The sequence below is a fragment of the Prosopis cineraria genome, unplaced genomic scaffold (assembly GCF_029017545.1).
Source record: "Prosopis cineraria cultivar Desert tree isolate PC_DT_omini unplaced genomic scaffold, ASM2901754v1 PC14, whole genome shotgun sequence".
NCBI lineage: Eukaryota > Viridiplantae > Streptophyta > Magnoliopsida > Fabales > Fabaceae > Prosopis > Prosopis cineraria.
In genome coordinates, this window is record NW_026555345.1 from 43,306 (window position 1) to 62,661 (window position 19,356).

Here is a 19,356-nt window from a genome sequence, read left to right on the forward strand (position 1 = left end):
ATAATTATGAATCCAATTATTTGATGATTTTATATTCCATTGATGTTATTCAGTAATTTATTTATAACTATTTATTTCATTTATGTGCTTTCTTGGAAGCAAATCTTATTAATATTTGCCATGATAGTTTAATGATTTAAGATCTAATTTTAAGAATTTTACAGAGCTATTTTATTTTAAAGTTTTTTACATTTTTTTGAAAGCTGTTGTCTCTTTGACTTACAATTATTTTAAAATTTCCTTTTTATTTAAGTTCTATTATTTATTGTTGGGACGTTATTCATTGGAAATTATTATTTTGGTCTCAGATACGTTCACTGATATTGTGCCTTCTGCTAATCTTTGAGGGGCAGTAATATTCAGATGAGATGAAAAGTTGAAATCGAACTTCTTTAAAGTAAACTCCACATAAGCTATAGTTAGAGTCCTTATCCTTATAATTTATACTTTGATATTTACTAATCGGAAGAAAATTCCTTGCTGCTACTACTGTTTTGAAAAATATTAAATCTTTTATTTGTATGATTTGTATTGAGGATGGCTTAATTTATTATCAAAGGTCTTCATGGCTGATAAATTAGAGTCTTCTTGAGTAAAGACTTTTAGGATATGGGTATTATCTCTATATTCTGTGCCAAACATGTTCTAATTTCGGGGTGTGACACGCAGCATGTGGCACAGAGCCATCCCTTTTTATTTCTCTCACTTTTTTGATATTCAGGTAACCCAACTTTGCTTCGGATTCAATTTTAGGGCTGAAATTACAACCCAAAACATCTGTTAGTTCTTTGTAACCAAACACCATATTAATTTACTTAATTAATCTCATTTACTAAGCTAATTAGGGATTAAATTGTCCAATATGTGACACTCTATGCCGCATGCATGGCCAAATTCTGACAATGATAAGTTGAGTTTCAATTCAAAAAGGAGAGAGAAAACAAATAAATTAAGCAAGAAAAGCTTAGATCACTTGAGGAGCTTTGCTAGGGCTTAAAGAACTAAAGCTTAAGGGCATTTTGGGACTTCTAAACATCAAAGGTAAGTTTCCCAAGCTCCTTTCTTCCTTTTCCTTCCTTATTTGACAGTATTTGAGTTAGTATTTATGTTGGGAAAGTGATTTTCGATTTACAAAGGTTATGGGTTTGAACTCATTGATTTAAATAAAATTAATGAGAGTTTTTTGAGTTGTTCATACTAATGATTGAATGTTTCACATATTTTAGTCTTATAAGGATGATATAGGTGTTAGTGTTAGCTTGTGGCACTTGTGTTAGGTTTTGGATATCCTTGTGTTTTGAAAAGTGTGAAAAGTTGAGAAAATGTACTTGGATTTTCAACTTCTTTGTATGAAATTATTTGAGAGTAAAACCAATGTCATTATCTAGGTTATGAAAAGAGCTTTCTGTAGACACCTAGATTACTTGAATCGAATGTTAAATGAAGAAATGGAGCACGACAGAAGTTGCCCTTATGTGTTGTCGAATGACAGCTATTTGTTGTCAAAATTCTATCTAGGTCGCGACATACTCCTTTATTTTCACTCACTTAATGTTTTTCAAGTAGTTTTGAGTTTTTTTGACTATCAAATGGTATCTTATGCTTCCGCAATCATTTATTCTTAAATTTTGACTTAATAAAGTTACTTTTAACTGGTTTACTACTTGAGATCCCAATTTTTGAAAAAAAACATTTATAGTTTCAAATTACTTTTAAATGGTTAAACATGATTTGGGTAATTACTCTTGGGTTAATTTCAATGTTTACTCATGTTGAGCTATTATAGAATTAGATCAGTGAGGACAACTTTACACAGAATGTGTGGATGCAATGGACTCAGAGCAATGATCCACAAAGGAGATGGAGGGTGAATGCTTAAAACAACGAGGGGCATGTGATGGAGTGATGATGATGGGCATGTACGTGAACAACATTGAGAGCTTGAGAGTTTCAAGGGAGGTCCAGGATGAAGAGCTTGAAAGTGACGAGAGATGGGTTGAACATTCAAATACCTTTTTCTTTCTTTTGTTTTTTTTTTTTTTTTCATTTTCTCAATTAGTTCCACATGTCTTAAGCATGTTGTCCACGTGTACATGCATGGTCAAACAAATGCATACACATTAACAAGAAAGCAGAGCCGTTACATGGAGAAAACAGCAGGGTAACAAAACAAAGAATTTTTGAAAATAAGAAATATAATTCATTCATAATTAAATTTAGTGTTTAGGCTTTAGTGCTTCCATTACAACCATACACACCCTCAGCCAAATCCTTCACCCCCCATTAGCCCTCCAAAATAAAATAAAATAAAATAAAAAATCAAGTTCATATAATTCCTGCGCTAGCCTGAGAACTACGGGTTCGAAAAATATCGTCGAACACGCTGATTCAAGTTCCCTCCGGAAGGGGAAGTTGCTCTACTTTTCTTTTGTTGTCTTGTCGTAAGTTCGGGGGGTGAATAAAACTACAAAGAAGGCTGAAATTGAAGGTAATTGTTGCATTCTTGCTGTGTTTTTATATATCAAAGAGCGAATCGCGTTATCAATTACTATGTTTGTGTTCATTTTCTCATCCATCCAGTTCTAATTATTCTGCTAGTGGTTTTGTTGTTACATTTTTTTGTGTTTCTTTTCCCGATGCATTCCTCTAAAAACTGTAATTCAATGTTCTTAGCTATTTCAAAGTCTCTCAATCTTCACCATCCCCTCCTCGTCATACGTCAGATATTGATTCCTCTCTCTCTTCCTTTGCTCGGCAAAATAAGTTTGCGCGAACTGGGGTAAAAGTGAAGTGAAACCACCTGAGAGGCAGACTTCTCTTGTCTGGTGTTTTATTCTTAATTCATTATGGAGGGCATTAGGTTTTTTCTTTATAGCACAGTATTTTCTTCTATATTTAATTTTAATAATCGGTCATGTCAGAATCTTTGTTATGCGGTGGTTGCGAATATCTTGTTCATTTCTTCATAGCTTAATTGCTTTTTGGAGTGTTCATAGTCATGTCCTTGCTCCTCTTTTTCAAGGAAGTTGTTAGGATTGAATATTGATAAGCAGGTAGATTACAGAGCATGGATGCTGGAGGAAATTCTCTGCCGTCTGCTCCAGATGGGATGAAGAGAAAAGTCTGCTATTTCTATGATCCTGAGGTTGGAAATTACTATTATGGGCAAGGTCACCCTATGAAGCCACATCGTATTCGAATGACACACGCTCTTCTTGCCCACTATGGGTTGCTTCAGCACATGCAGGTCCTTAAGCCGTTTCCTGCCAGAGACAGAGATCTTTGCCGATTTCACGCTGATGACTATGTTTCATTCCTTCGAAGCATAACTCCTGAAACACAGCAGGATCAACTTAGGCAGCTCAAGCGCTTTAATGTTGGTGAAGATTGCCCTGTCTTTGATGGTCTTTACTCTTTCTGTCAAACTTATGCTGGAGGTTCAGTTGGTGGTGCTATTAAGTTGAATCATGACCAATGTGATATTGCTATCAATTGGGCTGGTGGGCTACATCATGCCAAAAAGTGTGAGGCTTCTGGATTTTGCTACGTCAATGATATAGTCCTGGCAATTTTGGAACTTCTTAAACAGCATGAGGTTGGTGTAATAATGAGTATTTCCCCCCTTGATGTTTTCCTTTGTGCCCCCCCGGGGGTTTATACCTATATTGACTTGTGCAAACGTTCTAATCCTTTATGCTCATATTTTCTTCATCACTTTTTCAGTAATAATATGAATGAGCGTGAGGGATCATACCTCAAGTATGGAGGATATATATAGGAGGCCTACTTGTAGAATGAGAACTGACATGACAAAAGATGAAATTAAATGTACAAAGACGGGAAAGAAACCTTGAAGGATGGATTATGCTTAAAAGTGCCTTATTCTGGGGTCTAGTTTCATTTCAAACCTAATAATTACTTAGGAAGGACCCCGCTCTTTTTTCAGCATTGCTTGCTGAACTCTAACGAGCAAAATACCTAAGTCTTGAGGTGTATCCTTGCTTTAGTGGTAAAGAAATAATATTCCACTGATTCTTTGTGCATACATAAAAGAGGTTCTCTATCTGATATTTGTGTGTGTTTGATTTTTTTTCTATTTCCTTTTATTTTTTTTTTTGGGGGCCCTGGGGATCCATCATACTAAAATTAATCTTTTTCTTTATGTAATGATAATCAGTTTTGATGTGCTTTGTCCTATATGATGGGAAGGAATTTTCACTATGCTAATGCTGGCCATATTGTTATTACCTACAATCTTTGAAGGCAGATCAAAGGAAATCTTCATTTCTTCTACAACTCTCTTAATTTGATTTCTTTCACAAATTCCTAAGGTTTGTGCATAAAATTTAGCTGTTGCTTCTTGCCACAACGGGAAACTTCTTACTTTTCAATGTGATGACATTTCCACCCTGTTGGCCCATGTGAAGGTGCAATGCCCAGTTGCAGACATTTTGTTCCCTGCTGATCTTATTCTTGCATAGTCTGCATATTTTTGGACTTGAATACTCTTGTGCTTGTGTGCTCTTTTTTTTAATGAAGATGCCTTTGCTGGGTGACATTTTTAGATAACTCAAGATTCTAAAGATAGACTCTAAGTCCGCCTCAGTTGATTTATCATAACTTGGCTTCTTATTGTTCATTGTTTGAACTGCCTGATTACTCAAACATCTCCCGTCGTTTGCAAATCTTTATGATTGTACTATATGCCCAAATCCTTTTTCTGAAATGATCATGTAATATTTGTTGCAGCGTGTTCTATATGTGGACATTGATATCCACCATGGTGATGGGGTGGAGGAAGCTTTCTACACTACTGACAGAGTCATGACTGTTTCCTTCCATAAATTTGGTGATTATTTTCCTGGTACAGGAGACATACGTGATATTGGATATGGAAAGGGGAAATACTACTCTCTGAATGTTCCACTGGATGATGGGATTGATGATGAGAGTTATCATTTCTTATTCAAACCAATAATTGGCAAGGTGATGGAAGTTTTTAGGCCTGGTGCAGTAGTTCTCCAGTGTGGTGCTGATTCCTTGTCTGGAGACAGATTGGGATGCTTTAATCTTTCAATTAGAGGTCATGCAGAGTGTGTCAGATACATGAGATCATTTAATGTGCCCCTCTTGCTGTTGGGTGGTGGTGGTTATACCATTAGGAATGTCGCTCGATGCTGGTGCTATGAGGTAGAATGCTCTTGTGATTCATTAAATTGTTTTCATTTATCTAATGCAACACTTTTAAGCCTTTGAAAGGTCCAGATACTATTTTATCTGCTGTGGCAATTACAAATTTACAATAGCCATAAGTGAATTTATTGCCTTAAAAAGTTCAAAATGCACTTTTATTAATAAAAAAATGTTGTAGAAATTATGATTCCCTAATTTATGATTTCTAGCTTTCAACACGTGGTGATGTTTGAGTTCCAAGTAGTTTAGTAGTTCTCTTTTTAGTTCAATGTGAATTATATATTAGGACACCATAGGAGCTCTTAGGAATTTTTCCCTGTTTCTTTTCCTTTGTTTCTGTTTTAGTAGTAGCATCTGGGTGGCTTATCATGCCGTTGTTGATTTTCAGCTTGGTCATCATGCACCATTAGTTGTTACATATAGTGGATTTATTCTTTTGCGCAGATAATCTCTTCTAACCACATAAAATTGTAATGTGTTATATGTAATGCAGACAGGAGTTGCTCTTGGATTAGAAGTTGATGACAAAATGCCACAGCATGAGTATTATGAGTATTTTGGCCCCGATTATACTCTTCATGTTGCTCCAAGCAACATGGAAAACAAGAATTCTCATCATTTATTAGATGAAATACGTTCCAAGCTTCTCGATTATCTTTCCAAGCTGCAACATGCTCCTAGTGTCCAATTTCAGGAAAGACCTCCTGATTCTGATCTTGGAGAGGTAATCACTCTAATGTTTTTGTTTGCTCTTCATTTTCTTCAGTCTGGCTCGTCACATATGTTGACATGGTAGAAACAAGGGAAAGGGAGAAATAGAGGAGTGAAAGAGAAGGAAAGAGGAAGAAAGAAGAGAAAACAAAGAAGAGAGAGAGAGAGAAAAACAGATAAGAGACGAGACAAAGGGAAATAGAGACTATGGAGAACTGAACTATATTTCCGTATTTTTTATTTAGCATAACATCTGACTCACACTTAGGATCCCTTATAATAGGCTCCTTCGCCCCTTTATTCTAACAGGACCTAACTAACTAACTAACTAAACTATTTATTCTTTATTTATTTATTCTTTGCATATCAATACCCTCCCCTCAAAAACCCTTGGCCTCAAGGGTCAGAGATAGGAAAGTCTGGAAACTGCCTCTGAAAATTAAACAGAGACATTCAAGTTGCTTCTTCATTAGGCAAGCCTCCACTGAATCAATATTTCTGGGATGATCCTACATTTCTTCCTTCCAAGCCTCTTATTCAACGTTCTCTACCATCCCTATCATCTTGTTTGACCCAACATGGTTAACTCAATTTCTAAGCTCCTCAGGCCTATTAAAGGAAAGTGATTCAGCTTTTGCTTCTGAAGATGCCACTTGAATGCTGCTAGCTGTGGGGATAGCTTGGGTGAAAAAAAAAAAAAAAAAAGCCACCTGAATGATAGCTGTGGCTTTGACATTTCAGCCTGAAAATTACCCAAGCACTTGAACCCAAATGGAAACCCATATTTGCAGCACTTTTGATGACATAAAAAACAAATATTTTGGGTTTTGTGCTCTGCTTCTTTTGGGTTCAATATTTTCAAAAACTTTTGCACCAGAATTTGGCTCTTTATATGAAGATAAAGAAGAACTTCATGCGTCAGATGCTAAGCTTGACAACATAGACCCACTAGAGGGTGTTTTAGTCATTTTCGACTTGAATGGCTGGGACCCACCACTTAAGACTCCATTTTTGTTCGACATCCAGCGGTTTGAAGGGTGCAAAGACACCCAAGAATCTCCAATAGAGCCAAACAAAGCTGTTTTCTACCATGAGTTTGCTTTCACTACCTTATATAGATTTATCTCTTGTAACTGGCGGAGGCTATACGTGTCTTGTAGAGTAATGGGCTTCATTGGTCTCACAGCCCCAGCTTAGTCTTCTTGGAAATGAGCTTTAGTGGCTTTCACGTAATTTTCCCAAGAAAGTTGTTCATCCATGGTCGTTTGCTCAAAAGAATGATGCCATTGGAATGCCTCCTCATCTAGATGAATACTTCCACGATGACCTTCCAAGAGTCCGGTGTTTCATCCAAAGGGAAATAATGCTTGGACTTAAAAAGCTACCCAAGATTGTCATCTCATTGGAATCTTGGAAATTCCTTTTTGTGAATCGAGTTGGAGGTTGATAATCACACTGCTCTATTCTAGGTTGATGCATGCCGCCTCCACCATTGCAGGATTCATCAAAACATCTGACAAGGTGACTCATCTGTGCAGTGAGGGCTTGGAGTTGATTCTCCAAGGTATGAAGTCTTGCATCATTTGGATCTGTCATCTTCTTTATTGCAGCTTGGGAATGTGTTTTTGGCATACAAAGGGGAGGAAAGACTGGCTTTGGATACCACTGATATGGCAGAAAGAAGGGAAAGAGAGAAACAGAGGAGTGAAAGGGAAGGAAAGAGGAGAAAACAGAGAGAGAGAGAGAGAGAGAGAGAGAGAGACAGATAAGAGACAAGAGAGAAAGGGAAATAGAGAATAGGGAGAAGTGAATTATATTTCTGTATTTTCTATTTAGCATAACATTTGACTCACACTTGGGATCCCTTATATATGCTCCTTCGTCCACTTATTCTAACAGAACCTAACTAACTAGCCCCCCAACTAACTAAACCATTTAATCTTTATTTATTTATTCTTTACTTATCATATGTTAATTGATGTAAATGTGTTTTAGGGTTTTAATTTGGATTTAGAATCTATATTATCTTTTAAATATTAGATATTCCTTTATTTTTAGAATAAGATATTTAATTAGTAATATCTTAATCTGATTAGGGCCTTAGCCTGTTTTAATTAGTAATATCTTACTGTTTTATTTTCCAGATTTATTGGTGAGCGTGTGGGTTGTCTCAAAATGTGATCTTTATTTCTCTGATGATACGATACATATAACAGCTGTACAAGGGATTATTTTTCTAGGTTATCCTAATATGGGATAATAATAAAAAGAGATTGATTTACTAAATACAAGATAATAATAATCAGAAAAATACTTAGGAAAATCCCTAAAATTAGAGAAGGCGTAGTAAGATGAGAAAGGCTTACTCCCAACAATTAGGATATCACAGCTTTACTATTTTATCTGATTTCTCTCCATGATATTCTGGCAGACTAGCTGCCAAATCTCTTTCTTATGTATCACTGAACCATTGAGATTGATGAATGAAGACGTCTTCTGGGAAACTTGACTTAGCCTGCTATTCCCACAATCATAAAATAATTCATCTTTTTTCTTTTCTTCCTAAAAGTTTGTATATCTACATTTTTCTAGGCTGATGAAGATCGCGATGATGGAGATGGGCAATGGGATCCAGACTCTGAAATGGACATTGATGATGAACGGTATTTTTCTTAACTCTTTTAAATATAATGAAATGTTACTATTGTCACTATCTCATCATCTTACAAACTAATCCAATCAGTGAACAACCCTCAAGCAAAGTAAAGCGAGAGATGGTGGAACCTCACCTCAATGATTTGGTATGTTCTTTTCCTAGTTTTTGATGTAATTAATTATTGATGTGGCTAGTTACTTTTGAGAGTTTTAAAACAAGAGAAACATGCTATATGATATTAAAAACGATGTCCAAATCTGCCTTCTTTTGCCAAATATTTAGACATGAGGAGTATCAAAAAACAAAGCCAAAAGGAAGTCTTTTCCCTTGAATGAATTGATTTGATGGTTGTACAAGAGAGAAGGGCCCCCAATCTATAGGTTTAGAGCTTAGGAAATGTTACAATAGTATCCATGAAGCTAACATTATCCATGAGTTAGTTCATTTACAATATAATTAGAAAATTATTAAATAAGGGGGGAGTTAAGATTGCCAATCTTCTTGCCCGATTCCAAATCCTGAAAAGCACAAACATTATAATGAAAGTTAGCAACATTCCAGCGTCTCATACCCTAATATACGGTCCGTTAGCCACTTTGATGTTCATTTCCTCAGACAAAGGCTTGCTATGGTAATAAGGGATGTTCTAATTAACAGCTTTATGATATGCTGCACTAGAATGTACAATCCATTTATATTTGAGACTTGTATGTGGAGGCAACAGCTAGTGTAAAGGAATGGAGGAATTGCAGTTTGGTACCTATATACAATAATAAGGGGAATATCTATGACTTTGCTAACTAATGAGAAATAAGTCTTATAAGACACACTTTAAAATTACAAGAGTGATGAGCAGAAATAATAAAATGAGACTTGTATTTTAGAGAACCAACAACAATAAGAAGAAGAAGCCTTATCTCACTAGGCGGGATCGGCTATATGGATTGCACAACTATTTTAAAGGACCAATTTGGATTTTACAGCAATGGCTATTTATGTTGTAATTGGGATCGATGGAAAAGCACAATAGTAAAGAAAGAGACGTGATGTGTTTTTTTATTGACCTAGAAAAAGCTTACGATCGGCTATCAAGAGAAGTGCTATGAGGAGTCATAGAAAAGATAGCCATTCATGTTGCAAATGTTAGGGCTATAAAAGATATGCATGTGGGGGCTACAACTAATTTGGAAATGCCTTGAGGTGAGACAAAGGACTTCTCTAAAGACTGCTCTGAATTGGAAATCATCCTTGAGTCCTAACTTGTTTGATCTTGTTTTGGATGTTCTAATTGTACAAGGAGAAATCTTTAAGTGCATGCTCTTTCTAGATGAAATTATCTTAATGGAGTAGTCAAGTGAAGAAGTTAACTCTAAACTTGAGAGATGGAGATAGATTTTGGAGTCAAAGGATTTCAACTTAAGTAGAAACAAGATAGAGTATATGTGTTGCAAATTTAATAAGAGGCAAGTTAACAACAACAACAACAACAACAACAAGCCTTTATTCCACTAGGTGGGGTCAGCTACATGGATTGCAAGACGCCATTGTGCTCTATCATTTATCAAGCTTTTAGGAATATTATTAATTAAGAGATCGCGTTCAACAACTTCCAAGAGTGTTCTCTTAGGCCTTTCTCTACCCCTCTTAATCGGACTCAAAGTTATATGTTCCACTCTTCTCACTGGTGCCTCCCTTGGTCTTCTTTGTACATGCCCAAATCATCTCAACCGATTTTCTACCATTTTTTCCTCAATAGGTGCTACCCTCACTTTTTCGCGTACGTGCTCATTTCGAATTTTATTTTTACGTGTATGTCCGCACATCCATCGTAACATTCTCATCTCTGCTACTCCAACTTTATGCTCTTGTTGTCCTGTTAGAGCCCAGCATTCACTACTATATGACATTGCCGGTCTGATAGCAGTGTGATAAAACTTTCCTTTAAGTTTATTAGGCACCTTACGGTCGCAAATAACTCCTTTAGCTTTTCTCCAATTAAACCACCCAGCTTGAATCCTATGTGAAATATCTCCACTGATTTCGCCATCATTTTGAATAATGGCTCCCAAATATTTAAATTTTTCCATTTGAGGTATAATTTGATCTCTCAATTTCACTTCCAAATTATTGTCGAATAGTCTCTTACCAAATTTACAATATAAATATTCCGTCTTACTCCTACTCAAACGGAAACCTTTCGACTCCAATGTCCTCCTCCATAACTCAAGTTTGCAATTAACCTCTTCTCTTGTCTCTACTATAAGAACTATATCATCCGCAAAGAGCATACATTTGGGAATTTTCCCTTGAATGTGTTCCATCAAAACATTTAGGATCAAGTTGAACAGATAAGGACTCAGAGATGATCCCTGATGTGGTCCAATCTTTATAGAAAAATTCTTTATTTGACCACTAGGCGTTCTTATACTAGTTTTTACCCCCTCATACATATCTTGTATGGCTTTAATATAAGCAATCCATACTCCCTTTTTTTTCCAACGCTTTTCAAAGCACTTCTCTCGGTATACAGTTATAAGCTTTTTCCAAATCAATAAAAACCATGTGTAAATCTTTATTTTTACAACGATACTTTTCCATTAATCCCCTTAATAGATAAATCGCCTCTGTAGTTGATCTACCTGGCATAAAACCAATCTGATTCTCAGAAATACTTGTCTCCAATCTCAATCTGTGCTCAATTACTTTCTCCCACAATTTCATTGTGTGGCTCATGAGTTTAATCCCTCTATAGTTAGTACAATTCTGAATATCTCCTTTATTTTTATAAATAAGAATTAATGTATTTCTCCTCCACTCATCAGGCATTTTCTTGGACCGTAAGATCACATTAAATAACTTAGTTAACCATCTCACCCCTTCTTCACCTAAACATTTCCACACTTCGATAGATATACAATCAGGTCCGTTAGCTCTACCATTTGTCATTTTCTTAAGAGCTTCCTTTACCTCTTTATCACGTATTATTCGATAGAGTGACAAATTTTGTTCTCCTTTACTAGTTACTAAATCCTCCAAGTTACTAGATGAACCCTCTCTATCATTGAAAAGTTTGGAAAAGTAAGTCTCCCATCTATTTTTAATTTCATCATCTGTAACTAAAATTCTTCCCTCTTCATCCTTAATACACCTTACCTATTCTAGATCCCTTGATTTTCTTTCCCTACTCTTAGCAATCTTATAAATGTTTCGTTCTCCTTCCTTCGTCTCAAGACTCTTATAAAATTTTTCAAAAGCTTTAGAACGAGTTTCATCCACAGCTCTCTTAGTTTCCTTCTTAGCCATACGGTACCTCTCCCAATTTTTCTCATTGTTACACAAATGTATGGCTTTAAAACAGTTCTTCTTATACTTGATTTTGTCCTGTACACTATTATTCCATCACCAAGACTCCTAATTTCTCGGACTAGAACCTTTTGATTCTCCCAAAACTACTTTTGCAACCTCCCGTATCTTTTTAGCCATATCCTCTCACATGATGTTAGCACTTCCCTGAGATTCCCAAATTTCTTTTTCCAAAAGATTTTGCTTGAAAATATCTTGCTTCTTACCTTTTAATTGCCACCACCTAATCCTTAGTGCTACTACTTGTCGACGCTTTTGGATTTTACACATCAAGTTAACAACAATTTGAAGGTAAAAAATTAAATATAAGATTGTACCCCAGGTGTCTTTATTCAAACACTAAGGGTCAATATTACAAGATAACAATGAAATTTGATGATGTTATGCATGGGATACAAGCTAGGTAGTTGGAATGAAGGTATTAGTGGTCATTTGTGACTATAAAGTACTTATTAAATTTAAAGGAAAGTGATAGAGCTCTGCTCTATAATAAATATTTCAACAGAATTTTAAATGCAAAAAGAGATAAATGAGGGAAATTCTGAGGTTTGATATTAATGCATATGAACTGAATCAATGTTACAAAAGAAAAACTCACTGATTCTGGCCAAAATCCTATTCCTTATATCTGAAAATTACAAGCGAAAGGAAATAACACAGCAACAAGAACAAGATCCTTCACTGGTGTTTGAGAGACTAGCACTCTCCTCACTTCTATCTAACTCACGAAAACATCCTTGAGTGCTAACCGAACAACAGAAGCAAAATAAAGCAAGCAAAAAGTGCCCTTAGTATGTAATCTGAATCTAAGCCACCCTACCATACATCATGACTTAATCCTTAATTCGTAAATTCTTAGGATATTAATTCTAACCCACTGGGTATTTCTTTTCTACACCCACATGTCCCCTTGATCTCCTCTTATAGGTCTCTGCATAGTTCTAACCTGCTGGGTGTTTCTTTTCTACACCCACATGTGCCCTTGATCTCCTCTTATAGGTTTGGGCATATCTCAACATCAGAAAGCTTTACTAAATTATTATAAATACAGCAATGTTATATGGTAGTGAATAGTGGATGTTGAAGGGATAGCTAGAGCCCAAAAAAGGGGGGATGATATAAATGAAGATATTGGGATATATGTGTGATCATATTAAAAAAAAGTACAAGATTTTAATGGGAAAATGGTAGAAAATTCTTCAAGGTTGTTTGGACATGTGCAAAGAAAGCTAATAAAGGTGCCAGTGTAAAGAGTTGAGCAGATGGCTTTTAACCCTACGAAGAGATATAGAGGGAGAATAATAAAAACACTTAAGGAAGTTATCATATGAGATTTCTTGGTTAATGATTTATCTGAAAAGTTGGTTGTTGATATAGTATAATGATGTTGCATGATCCATGTAACCAACTCTAATTAAGGGGGTAATGCTTGTTGTTGTAGTCTTGAGATAATCCTTTGCATTATTGGTTTGACAAATGTGAATGTAAGTTTGAAATTGGCTTTGAATCATGGAATAAAATTTCTGAACATTGGAGTTTGAAACTCCTCTTTGATCAGAAAGACTCAAGTGGTCTATGCATGATTATCAATAATTAAAAAGACAGCAAAGTTAATTTGGAGGTTCTTATGGTTTTCCTTAGTTTTTAATTAGGTTCTTGAGATTTTCTTTTATTAACTTCTTTAAGTTTGAATCGTCAGATTCATTAGCCCTTATACTTCAAAATCGTTCAATGGGGATGAATGGACTCTTGACAAATGTTAGGACTGAGGTTGCAGAGAAATGGGTAGTTTTGACATTAAGGACTCTTCTGTTACAGAAGCTATGTTCATCACACTAGGGTACAGCTCGCTCATCATCTTCTCTATTCCATTGAGCTTCACCGTTGATTGAGGAGTAGGTCTGGTGAGATCATCATCATCAAGTAAAGCAAGTCAGTTGAATAAATGACTAGACAACACCCTATTCGACGAAATATCGCAAATATCACACCCCACTCTGACCTCTCAATTTGTTCATTTTTTTGTTATTTTAAGTTGAAACACAGAGAATGTCATCGGTTTCCCTCATTCCTAACTCATTTCTTCCCTTCACCACTCAACTAGTGTTTGCCTCTGTCACCCCCCTCACGTTCACATTCTCTAATGATTATATTAATTATTAAGGATTAATCAAGTTTTAGTGATACATATTGCACACTGTCCTTGTGGGTAGCAGCTTGCTTGCTTGCTAATAAATGAAGTCAATGAGTAGAATCCGTGATCATCATGTTGGATTCTTTGAATTGGTGATTGATGTGTATATTTGTCCCACCTTTAATTTTTTCCTCTAAATCCTTCGTTGTCCTTATGCAGACCAATTGTCTTGATTCATGTAACTACCTTATCTTTACTCGCTCTTCATTTTACCTTTTCTCACTTGTTTCTCCTAATCAATCTGGCATTGAAAACCTGTTGTTTTTGGTTGCTGTGGATACTTCTCTAATTTGGAAGGCATTTAAAATCTAGGCTATTTTTTTGTTTCTTGTAGTTGATTAGGACTTAGTTTGTAGTGTTGAAAGTGTTAGTTAGGTGCTATTGGAGAAGAAAGCATCTTGGTTTTCAAAGCAAGCCAGTGTATTCTATCAAATATACTCTCTCTTTTTTTTCTTCCCCAAAGTAGAAGAAGCCCCCTATTTTATTTCTCAAAACCTGATTCTTCGAAGCGTTAGAGCAAAGGCAAAGGATGGATGTCAAAGCACATTTACTGATCTCTTGCTTGCCTTGGCATGTGACTGTAGCAGCAGTGATCATTTGAGCTTCCTTGTCGTTATCTGATCTTAGCCTGGGAATGGAACAAACTCCATGATGCACGAACCCGAGCTAAACCCTATGTTGCCATGTTTGCTCTAGCGTGTCTGCCAGATCACTCTCTTTAATGGGGTGCATGTTCTGTTTAACAAGCTACAAACAGAAGTATGGATGCCTCTAATAGCTTAAAGAATGAGGATTTAATAAAAAGAAAAAAAAATTGAAGGACTTGATTCAAAATTTGGTGAATCTATAAGCACTGGCACATTAATTTTCCCTTAAACAAAATAATCAATGGACACCAGTTATATTTTGAACACGAAATGGAACCCCAACACTGTTTATGAATTATTATAAAAAAGGATATGGTGATTTGTAAGCATGAAAAAATGGAAAGATATTTACTGAAGCTACAAAAATGTCCTACATTTTGGGCCAACAATAGCTTCGAGAAAATGTCTTATATTGTGAATTAGAGGAGTATCTTTTAATGTATGGATAATTTTTTAGTCTATGTTGTTTCACCTATTCGTTTTTATTTTTTCCAGATAATATGTTTTTCATTTAGCTATAATTTGTCTTTTAAAAGTTCTTGGTGACCTACCACACTATCATATATGCGTCCTCTTTTTTACCTGATATTTCGCCTCTATTTTAAATGATTCCTTGAACTTATTTCTTTATCTGTAGACATTCTTTTCATTTATATTCATCCAACTATTTGTTTATATATTTTTTAAACAATTTTTTTAATGTAGTTTTAATTTTCCTGTCAAAATACCTAATGACCATCTCTAATGGTAAAGCAGTAAGGATTTTTAAATATCAAAATTTAACAAAATCAAATTAAACTTATTAATAGCATTAAAATAGATTATTTTAATTATCACTGGTTTGAGCATGGTCCGACTAGTGAACCTTAGTACCAATTGGTTCGATAGTTTATATGATTTTCATAACATTGGCCATCTCTAGTTATATGATAGGAAGTGCTTGAATCAATAATCCAGCAGTTATTGTCTTTTGCTCGAACATGAATCGCATTTTACTAGGTACCTATTTATGCTTTAACTTAGGTGGAAACATTAGAAGTGGAGGATGAACCGTGACTCAATTGCTTTTGAAGCCGCTTCATTTTTTTTTTTTTTGGTTGGGTGGTGGGATCATTTGTAAGTTTTTCACCTTTTTGAAGTAGCAGCACGCCCTTTTGTGATCTTTTTGCTTATTTAGCTTTCGATTTTTCTGCATTTGATAGGGCATAATAATAAATTTATTTTTAGTGAAAACACAATGATTGATCCCGATAGTTTTATCAGATTTGTTTTTAATCTATGTAATTTTTTTTTTTTTTTTTGTGTTTCCAATCCTTATAGGGCCTGAAAATATTGAAACTATAAGAACTGGAGTAACAAATATCACCCAATCTTGTGGAAATTATAGGGACTAAAAATACTAAAAAAAAAAACTAAAGGAACATTATTTTTATTGTGTTTTTTTTTTATGGGGACCAATAATTGTGTTTTTTCTTATTTTTATTCCCCCTCCCCTCTTCTTCCAAACCAAAGGAACATTAAGATCTCTCTACTCCTTTTCCCTCCTTTAAAATTCCTTGGCCCCCGCTCCCAGTGATTGAACTAAACAAACCCTTAGGGAAAGCATTATCTTTGTCAGAATACTTTTCTTTTGCAGCTATCTGTATTTTGCGTGCAGAGTTACATGGAACGTAAAATCCTGCCCAATATAATTCTGCGTGATCATATTTTTATCTACCCTGTGTCTTGTGTTGTGGATCCTTTGTTTCTTGTTGAACAGTAACATTATTGAGGTAAATCATCGTTACCCTCGCCTGAGACAAACATCATTCAGGACTTGGTCCATTGTAGGTAGTTGTGGCCATTCAATTTGTACCTTGTAATGAGTTGGTAGGTACCTTCTGTTCCACCATAGCTGTAGAAGTCTTGTTCAAAGGACTTGGTTGGAACTTTGGCTTACTTCATAGGCCATAAGGAACTGGATACGGCACCAGTCTTCGAAGAACAAGATGAACGGTCTGTATAAATGGAGGGAAGAATTCTGAGGCCAATGAAAATGTGTCTTGGGTAAAACTTGTTATTGCAGATGACCCCAGAGATTCAGATTTTCTTGTGCACTTTTAAGGGAGAGAGCACACCAAGTAGAGAAACACCTTTCTCTATGCAGTGCTGCTTATAATCTCATTATTCTCCGTCAAGAAAAAAATCTTGCCATTAGTATTTAACAATATTTGTTCTCTTTTTACTATATTCTAATTGAGAGTTATTCTTAATATGTGTTTTTCATGTTCTTTCCCCTTTCATGCTTAACATTTTCTGATATGATATTGGGTAAATTTTGATTTTTATAATTTGCTGTTTACTTGTTAGTCAAGGTTTATTGTTATGCATATAAGGAGGCCTACAATGTGTATAACAAAAATGCAACTTTATTTTCATTTATGAATATTGTTTTCAAGTGTTAGAGGTCATGTTATTCATGCTCCAGAGGATACTGTTGCACAGAAAAGGAGTTCTTGAGATATTGTTAATGCTTTTTTATTACAGGAGACGCAAGGGTAGTGTATCTTAGTTTAAAGGAAGGGTAGTGTAGTATGATTTTGGCGTCTCTTTTGAGAAATCAGAGTAATTTATCTTTAAATAAACTATTTATTCGCATTTTTAGAGTCTAAAGAAATCCATCTGGAGTTGTGGTGGCAGCTCTTTTGATATAATGTACACACGTCGATACATATATCATAGATTGAGCAACTCATCAATGCGTGCGGAATTTGGCTGGGTTTATTGGATTAATTCAGCCGGCCAAATTTTTGTTCATCTCAAAGATGTTTATACAGGTGAGGTAAACCTTGCCTCATCTAGCTCGAGAAAATAGGGGAGAACTAAAACAGAATCTAGCCAAGGATAACTCATACCAACTAAATAGCCAGTATAATGGGAATAATAATTAAAAATTACAAGATAAACCACCAAGAATCACGAGTTATTGTGATCTCCAGCAATGTATCAGGATTAATCCTTATGCATTTTGCTGATTCCTGATGTTTGGTTGGGCTTAGTAATGTAAAAGGGATTACATTATGTAATCCTGATTCCCTCAAAATGCTGCATCAGGATTATATAGCTGGACCATGAATGAGGATTACTGGATGAGGAAAGGACAACATTGCCCTTAAAAAAAAACAAACAAACAAACGACCCCTCCCCCATCTCTGCTCCCACCCTCCTCCTACTGCATCATTTTTGGTTTTCAGCCTCTCCAACAACGTTGCCAGCCTTCATTTCCTTCTCTAACAAACTTTGTCGGACACATGGGTTGGGATTAATGAAACATTATGCGAAGATCCCCTCCATAGTGGGTCCACAATGGTGCCATCGAGCTCCATCATCATGGGTGTTGCAGATCCGGCAAGTTTCGCTGGGTGTCGTAGCTGTAAGCTCTGCCAATATGTTCCCAAATCTAGTGACTGGCATTATTTAAAGAAGCAAAGGGGAAGTGGAGATCATTGAATCTTGGTGAAGTGAAGCCTGCCATTGCCTTCGTTCTTCTTCCTCCATCATTCTACTTCCATTAGGGTTGGGCGGTGAAGAAGCAAAAGGGAAGTGGAAGGATTTTTTTTTTTTTTTCATGGTTATTGGCTCTTGCAGGAAGAAAGAAGGCCGACCTTGATGATTGAAGAAGAGGAAGGATTTTTTTCTCTGAGGAGGGTAGTGGTGTCCTTTTATTTTTATGTTGATTTAATAAAATATAAATATTAACCTTGATTCCCATATTCTCAAATACCATACCAAACAAATTCTTGTAATCTCCATTATATTACATTACATTCCTAACCATTCCATTATATTACATTTCCATTGATTCTGTGAACCAAACGGGCACTAAGTATTGCTGTCTGTTTTTTGTGTGTTCTCCTTTCCTTTTCTGGGTGCGCTCCTTGCCTTTGATTTGGATTTAGGACGTCAGGCCTGTTGCATATCTAACGCTGGCTTACTTTTCCAGGAGGGCCAGACAAGAACTGGAGAGCAATTTAGAGGCGCCGAGTCTGGAGGGGCTGAAACAGCATGCTTAAAGGTGAATGTAATCACATAAGTAGAAGATTACATGAGTAAAAATGCATAATCTTGTTTTTTCATTTAGCTACTAACATCAGTGGGGAAGGAGCTTTTGAAAGAAGAGTTTTAACTTTCTGTAGCATTTTCAAACATCAATTATTTGTTTATATGTGAGTTTATGAATCACTACAATGATTCCTTTTGTTTTTTTTATTTGATGAAGTGCCAATCAATTTCATTATGCCTAGTTTATGTTACAATAGGATAAGTTCTTTGCGTTTTTCAGTTCTCCAAGGAATCTTCTTACTCACATCCCTTCACAAGTTTGAAGAGTCATGACCTTAAATTTGGCTTCACTGCTAATTTGATTTACAATTGTCAATTGACTGCATCTTGCCCTTTCAAATTCTTTTAAGTTATGAGATTACTTGGACATAGGCACAATACCTTAATGGTGTGTTTGGATTAATGGAAATTTAGATTTGAATCCAATCTTATTTGGATATATCTAAAAATATGAATTTGGATTTGATTTAAATTTAAATCCATTTTTTTAC

The 19,356-nt window shown here is 35.5% G+C and overlaps 1 protein-coding gene across 2 annotated transcripts; it reads left to right on the top strand.

The window, feature by feature from the left end:
- The first annotated feature begins 2,276 nt into the window (after window positions 1–2,276).
- Window positions 2,277–19,046, top strand: LOC129292848 (histone deacetylase 19). 2 transcript variants are annotated; one of them, XM_054930511.1, is made up of 7 exons: window positions 2,277–2,488; window positions 3,065–3,595; window positions 4,750–5,190; window positions 5,687–5,917; window positions 8,497–8,567; window positions 8,648–8,705; window positions 18,747–19,046. In XM_054930511.1, exons 2-7 carry the CDS (start codon window positions 3,068–3,070, stop codon window positions 18,834–18,836), a joined length of 1,419 nt encoding a protein of 472 aa, XP_054786486.1. In that variant the 5' UTR covers window positions 2,277–2,488; window positions 3,065–3,067; the 3' UTR covers window positions 18,837–19,046. The 2 variants fall into 2 exon arrangements, with proteins under 2 accessions (XP_054786486.1, XP_054786485.1); XM_054930510.1 differs by having other exon boundaries at window positions 2,278–2,488; window positions 3,054–3,595.
- Window positions 19,047–19,356: the final 310 nt, after the last annotated feature.

Excerpts from the sequence above, each read along its gene's own strand:
- LOC129292848 (XM_054930511.1), top strand. The coding sequence starts at position 3,068 with ATGGATGCTGGAGGAAATTCTCTGCCGTCTGCTCCAGATGGGATGAAG. Across the intron at positions 3,596-4,749 it reads AACTTCTTAAACAGCATGAG|CGTGTTCTATATGTGGACAT; the intron begins GTTGGTGTAATA and ends TATTTGTTGCAG. Across the intron at positions 5,191-5,686 it reads CTCGATGCTGGTGCTATGAG|ACAGGAGTTGCTCTTGGATT; the intron begins GTAGAATGCTCT and ends TATGTAATGCAG.